Raw genomic sequence first — 7,640 nt, forward strand, 5'->3', positions numbered from 1 at the left:
CACATGTTGATGAATGAGTCCATCCTTGCTATAGGTTATCAACATGGAAAGCCATGTATTTCAACAAAATTGATCCATTGAATGGACGTACAATGTGTCCTAAAAGTGACTGCCCATTCACTTTACTTCCACCAAAACATAAGACACAGGTTTGTATTTCAAGTACACCAAATATATAGTATACATGTGAACATGGAATGAATTCAATTTTAACTATAGTATATCAATATGTGTAGGTTGGGAGGCCTAAGAAGAAGAGAAGGAGGGGTGTTGATGAGCCAAACAGCCAAGATGGTAGATTGAGCATAAAATATTTGGCAGTCACTTGTTCAAAGTATCATAACAAAGGGCACAATTCCAGAACATGTAAAGGGTAGGGAGGCAGTGGTGAAGTTGGAGGGGGGCTGAAAACTATTTTTAGTGGTTATTAGGATGCTGGTGTTGTAGGTATTTAGAAACTTAAGTCATGTGTACTTGTTTGAAGATGTGTTAAGAACTTGAAAACTTTGCATGTAATGCTTGTGTTGTAGTTCTTTTGAAAACTTTGCATCATGGTTGTGTTAAGAACTTTATAACTTTGCATGTAATGGTGTGTATGCACTTTTTGGTAATGAATTAATATGTTTTGTGTACTACCCTTCACAGATCAATTAATAAAATTGTACATTTCAATTGCAAATGAAAACCATCTTAAAGATGTATTTACAATACACTTAACAATTGCATTTCAAAAACATTCAAAAAATTGAACAATGAACTATAACAAACTACATTCCATTACCATTATCATTACAACTGCATTACACATTAATCTGATACATAAACCAAATACAACAACACCAATTCCAAAACCACCTACATAAACTGAAAGCAAAAAAATCCATATCCGATTAAAATAAAATAAAAAAACCCCTGCAATGGTTACAAACCAAAAACCAAAACTCCATTACCATCCAAACCTTCACAAGATACTTAGAGATTCAAATAATACCAAAAAAAAAAAAACACCCATGAACAAAACAACATCAGCTAGTAGTTCCATAATTCTGCACTTACAATGGCAACCCTCTCTTCCAATCGATTCATTGATCTTATCAAACCTGGAATCACCACCAATGCCCTAGCACACATAGAAGGATCAGACCATCGAATGAAACCACATCTTCTACAGTTCCAAAATTGTCTTCCAGGGTTACGATCCGTCCATGAAGTGATCTTCATTGCTTCATTCCCACATCTACAAGTCACCATCTTTGAATCAGAAGCGATTGGATGTCGTGAAGGGTGCAACGGTCGAGCAACAGTGGAAAGGAGGAGAGATGACGACTGGTAAAGTTAAAGGGTTTGCCCAAAAATCGAACATGCAATTTCTTTTAAAGAGAGAAGGTTACAACTGAAATGATGAAATTACCGCTGCAATATTTTATTAAAAAATGAGTTAACGGTGAAATGCTAACGGAGTGAGCCAGAAGGACCATTTGTTGAAAGTTTTGAAACCACAAGGATCATCTGTGACGTTTTTTGAACTTATGGATTAAACTTGATATTTTTGGAAACCACAGGGACCATTTTTGAAGTTTTGTCAAAAACAAAACAAAAAAGATCAACTAAGAAGATTCTAATTAAAAAAACTATAATTTCTACGATAATATCATATGGATGTACAATGCTACAGCAAACATTAAATTTTATAGTGGATCACAACAAAATTGGTAAATAATTTAAGAAATAAAAAAATTTTGGGCTACTTAATCACAACAAAGTACAAGCCTCTACACAACGGTGAGGAGACTGATCACGAGAGTGGTGCAGTGAATACCACACCATTTGGTGTGCAATAGTGTGGTGAATTCCCTCACACAAAAAGAAAGCAACGTGCTTTTCTTTTTTCATGTTTTATATTATTGTACAATATAACATCTATCCCACTAATGTATATTGATACATTATCCCACTAATGTATATTGATACATTAGTGAGAAGTGTAACATCCTACTACTATATATTTTGAGAGAAATGTTTCGCATTATTGTGCAATATAGCATCCCAATGTAACATCCCACTACTGTATATTTTGAGAGGAGCGCCAGTTTCTATGAGTTGGCACTTGGCCTTAGTAGCAAATCTTAAGCTATATCGAACAATCTTTAAGGTAATTAAATCAAAACCGACACCTATTTGTTACAATGAGTTTCATGTAAATTGTAACTATCACATATAACCAAATAAGATACAAAATAACACAAAAAATGATCAATACTCGAACTAAAATAAGTCAAATAACTCCCTCATTTGACTTTTTTGATGTTTTTGCCCTCTTCCACTCGTTCATTGACGTTTCCGTCCTCATAAACAGGCAACATTCTTTCGATTCTAAGTTCCCAATAATCAAACTTCTCTTTCGTTCTGAACTCATTTCCTTCCTCCCGGTTGACTCAGTAACCACCCGAGTTACTCGGATCATTAACTGGTTCATGGTTTTCAAAACTTGGACCCGGCACAATCTGTGAAATGCTAAATGAGTCATGGTTCGCGGAGCTAACCAATTGTGTCCATGATGACTTCTGCCGCCACAAACCGCCTTTAGCCGCCGCCGGAATTGTATCTCCGGCGTCTTTTTCCGGTGAACCTTCTTCTTTATGATCAGAATCACTTGTTTCGTTAGTTTTCATTTCAAAATCGATCCCGGGATGATCATCACCGTTGGATTCATCTTTTTGTTGATCAACGGTTGGGATGATGTTGGGAATAGTGAATGGTGTGTTACGCTTTTGACCAATCAGATCTTTCCATGTGGACTTTAGTGAGCGTAAAGAATTGGGTTCCGGTTGCTTTGTGTTTGATTCTACTTCTATTTTTTTGGCTTTTCGTGTATCCAAACGGGTCCGGAAACTTCTAGAAGATTCCGGAATCACGGGTTTCTCTTTTGAGGGCGGTGATTTTCTTTTTTTAATAGGTGGCATGGCCTTCTTTTCCTGCCCTCCATGCTTTTTAGCTACTACTGCATCCTATAAAAAAATAAAAATAAAAAATTGGTATTAAACCCTTAGAACAGAGTTAAATTGAATTTTCATTTCATATATATATATATATATATATATATATATATATATATATATATATATATATATATATATATATATATATATATATATATATATATATATATATATATATGATAATTAGTTTTTTAACTTCTTGTCAGTTCTTTTAACGTAACTACGTAAGATGATTATAAAAGATGTATAAAAAGTTGTAACCCATATACGTATCGATATTGATTCCTTATGGTGAATAATTGTTTGCAAAGTTATAAAATAAGTTTTCATTTGTAATTTTTTTTCTTTTTTGCAACGTGTTACTTATGACATCATCAAATAAGAATGATTGATTATAACAATAGATTCAAATTAACCCTTATGCTTGAGGTTTAATCTCGAGTATTTTGGGTTTGACACCGCCACAAAAATAATATTTTTTTTTACAAAAAAAGTTTGTTGGCAAAATTCAACTTTTTCAGGCACTTATCATGATAAAGGTGAGGAGGGTATTTACGTCTTTTACACAAACAATAGATCAAAAGTGAGTCCTCCCACCTTGTTTTACCATTTTTGGACCAGACAAACTTTCCAGGGTTATTCTCGCTAGTGAGAATGAGAAGGGCATTTACGTCTTTTGCACAGACATGAGACAACGATTCACAAAATTGCTTGATACCTTAGTTGCTATCATTCTCATTTCTGCTAACAAATCCACGTCATCATTTCCTGTCCCCACATTGATTATCAGATTATCTTCATCTGTGAGATGATCTTCCTCGCTATTTTCAATGGAGTTCATGGAAGCTCCTTCATTGACTGGTTTTGACGGATTTGCCCTTTCAAAGATCTTGTTCATCACAGAGTTCATAATATTGAGTTCTTGCTCGTTAATTCCACAACTTACATTCTCAATTTCAGAAATTTGGTTTTTTTTAGTTGGAAGAAAAGCAATTGAATGCTCCTCACAATCACAGAAATGTGTTGGGATTGGTGGAACTTGAATACGTTGAAAGCTGTATTTGTGTTTTCCAATTCCAACTTGACCCAATGATTTAACCTAAAAAAAAATCAAGATGAAGATGAGGAGGGTATTTACGTCTTTTGAGTGTACAGATTGATAGATAGAGATTTATTTACCTTTCCTAATTTGGGAAAGAATAAACAAAGCTGTTTGTTGATTTCTGCAGAAGGTTTTTTTGGGTTTTCTAAAGCATCATGAGTTTTGGAAGCATCAGAATTAGATTTGTTTGTGTTTTCAGAGTCTTGTTGCCATTCACGCTTCAATTTAAGAAGATAATGTTCTTTAGCTTTCTCAAGCCTCAGTTTCCCTCCTTTCCACATGCATCCATTATACTGTTAAAAGAACAAATTAACAAAATATATAACAAAAGGAGTAGTAAGGAAAACAATGAGAATGCACTTTATCTGAAGTGCATCTCGATTGACAACTTGGTAAGAATGTTGTTCTATAGCATTCGTTTCTATTCGAAGCAGCTTTTCGAATTCAACAGGTTTAGAATTTTCTAATAGGAAAACTGTAAACCTAAATCGATTTATCGTTGAAAATTATCATGATTGGCATCCAAACACGTAAGGAAGCGATTGAAGGAGGGAATCGTTCTAATAACAAATTAGATATGTGGAAAAACAGAGAGATGGAGAAAGACAAACCGTGCTAAAGAGCTTTGGAAGGGATTTATCGGAAGAAGGAAGGAAATCGAGGTAAGCAAAGCTGCGGCCTTTGGTGCGAACAATATCGACAGAGGCTACTTCACCCAATGACGAGAAAGTTTTCCGGAGATCGTCCTCCGTCACACCACCACCCAATCCACCGACGTATATCCTTGTTTTTTCTCTGGTTACTTCTCCCTCTGCCTCCATTTCCACCTTGCACAAAGACGAAAGCACTTGCACAAACTGGAAGATGCATCAAGAGACTCATTAGGTTAAAAGTACACGGGTCTGGTCGGGTCGGATCGGGCTATAGAATCCTTTGTTTTCGAAAAAATTTACAAAGGTTTTTTTTTTTTTTTTTTTTTTTTTAATTTTATAAAGTTTAATGTTGTTTCTAAAAGATTTCAAGAAAAAGGAATTTCCCAAATATCACAAACCCAATTGACGGAATGACCATATAAAAAAATTTATTCAAAAAAATAAAAATAAAAATTAACATCAAAATATTAGGGGTTTGAGTTTATAAAAAAATGAAAAAAAAAATCTATTGAATTATTAAAGTTGAAGTGTTTATTTCTTTTTAGATTTAACCATGTCAGTCGGTGCACAAAGAAGAGGCAGTTTTGTTCTTTGACAAAGGATTGTGCGGGTCTATCGAGGATATGGTGGTATGTGGAGGCCTCTTTTTTGGAAACATTCAGTGGCGTCTGGCTTCCTTACCTATCTGTTTCGGTGGTTTTGGTTTGTACTCAGCATACGAGGTTTCCTCCTATGCAGGTTTCCTCCTATGCATTTGTAGCCTCGAGGGCCCAATGTTGGCATTTAGAAGACCACATCTTACGTGATAGTGGCATATGTGGTATGGACTTTGATTACATATGTGTTATGACTCGTCTTCACGATACGATTCTAAGATTCGACTGTAGCAGTTTCACTAATAAGGACCCCCACCCCCACCCCCCTAAATCCCAAAAAGCATTGGCGTGTGCCCTTTTTAGCAAAATCATCGCAGATATGGAAGTTGACTTCGACATGACTGTTAGACAGAAAGCAATCTTTGAGTGTCTTCGGGCACCTCATGCTCAGGATTTTCTATTAACAATCCATATTAATGGCCTTGACCAACATATGTATCCTGTGGAGTACCGAACTATCATTCGTTACCGCCTCATGATTCCTCTATTCCCAATTGACGAGATATGTCCAGTTTGTCGCAAGGCATGTTTGGATACCTGTGGGGAACATGCAGTTCATTGTAGAGAGATCACTGGTTTCAAGTATAAACATGATGTGGTTAGGGATGTTCTCTTTGATGGTTGTCGGCGTGCTGGTATTTCTGCGAAGAAAGAAGCGTCAGTGAATTTTTTGACGGACCTGCAGGATGGAAGATCCACACTTAAACCGGCAAACATTTTGATCTTTGGATGGGTAAAATGGAAGCACGCACGTGTATATCTTACTAGGGTCTCTCCTCTCGTCGGTTTAAGGAGCGGGGGTTTCACAACAGGGCATGCCGCTTTGAAAGTCGTTGCGTGCAAAGTGGCAATGCACGAGAATGCATGTATAAAAATCAACATGTTTGTACCTTTTGCATTTGATACATTTGGTTTTCTCGCACCAGAGGCGGTGAAGCTCCTCAACAGAGTCTAATGGATCATGCATTCTAATGTCATATCGTCTAGATCCACAAATGTTGTTTTCAAAATAATTAGTTTTGCAATCCAGAAAGATCTAGATCCACAAATGCATTCGAAAGTTTTTTTTATCTTTATTTTAAGTTTTATAAAGTTTAATGTTGTTTCTAAAAGTTTTTCAAGAAAAAAGAATTCCCAAAACAAGTATTATTATTTAATTTAATCGTGTATTACACATGTATTATATGAGTTTATTGAAAAAAATTAAAACTAAACGTCTAAATTATATGAGTTTATTCAAAACAATTAACAATAAACGTCTAAACATTTAGAGGTTTGAATTTATAAAAAAATATATTGAATTACTAAAATTAAAGTGTTTTATTTCTTTTTAGTTTTAAACATATAACTTAAATAAATAACAAAAAATGGGTTTGAGTTTAAGAATTTTAAAGTAGAAGAAAAGTTGCATTAATAAAATTGATATACGTTTATCATTACATTTGTTACAATTAGTATTTAAATATTATATGAAATTTAATAAAATGAAAAAAAAAAAAAAAAAAAAAAAACATAAAATGACATATAAAAAAATTAATTTAAAATAATTACGAAATGACATGTGGCATAATGAGTGACAATGTAACATATATCAAAAAAAAATTATCAATGTAGATATAAGTTATTAGGCTTATAAGAAAAACTACAACTCTTTTATCTTCTTTAATCTTATTAGCGTTAACTACTAGATATTGACGGGTTTTATACATAGCAAACAACCCTATGTGTGCATGCAACCCTAATTTGAGGATCTATGTTTTCACTATTAGACATACAAGCATTGAACACAAAAACTAGAAACCCTAGGAGGCACATGTAATTTTTGAAATTAACATATAATTAGGGTTAGAATACATACATTTATTGTTATATTATAGTAACAAACAAATCCTTGAAGATCTTGAACTTTGGTAGCAAGCGCCACAAGTGGCGCGCCTATGATGGCTCACAAACAAACCTAGCAACCAAGGATTACTATGGAGAGATAAGGGAAGTGGAAAATTCGGCTCTAAGCCTTTCTTGGAGTACCTGGGATGAAATCCAACCCTAAAGGGGTTTATATAGGTGATACTGAATATTTAGGATAAGGCATGTGTATCTTAGATAACCTTAATCCATTAACTTCCTCCCTAATGCTTTAAACGCACCTTTAGAGCCCAAGGAAACCCTAGGACACTCTAGATTTTGTTCCCCACCTCTAAGGGAGGTTCTAGAATGCTCAATGCTCAAC

General features: G+C 34.6%; 1 protein-coding gene across 1 annotated transcript; it reads right to left on the minus strand.

Moving 5' to 3' along the window:
• Positions 1-2,191: 2,191 nt before the first annotated feature.
• ROS3 (RNA-binding (RRM/RBD/RNP motifs) family protein) lies at positions 2,192-4,970 on the minus strand. Its single transcript, XM_078957437.1, has 4 exons — positions 4,713-4,970; positions 4,179-4,394; positions 3,718-4,098; positions 2,192-3,008 (listed from the first exon to the last, which is right to left on the minus strand). Exons 1-4 carry the CDS (start codon positions 4,920-4,922, stop codon positions 2,436-2,438), a joined length of 1,380 nt encoding a protein of 459 aa, XP_078813563.1. The 5' UTR covers positions 4,923-4,970; the 3' UTR covers positions 2,192-2,435.
• Between the last annotated feature and the right edge of the window lie 2,670 nt (positions 4,971-7,640).

This window comes from Lactuca saligna, chromosome 5 (assembly GCF_052625555.1).
Source record: "Lactuca saligna cultivar CGN05327 chromosome 5, ASM5262555v1, whole genome shotgun sequence".
NCBI classification, from domain to species: domain Eukaryota; kingdom Viridiplantae; phylum Streptophyta; class Magnoliopsida; order Asterales; family Asteraceae; genus Lactuca; species Lactuca saligna.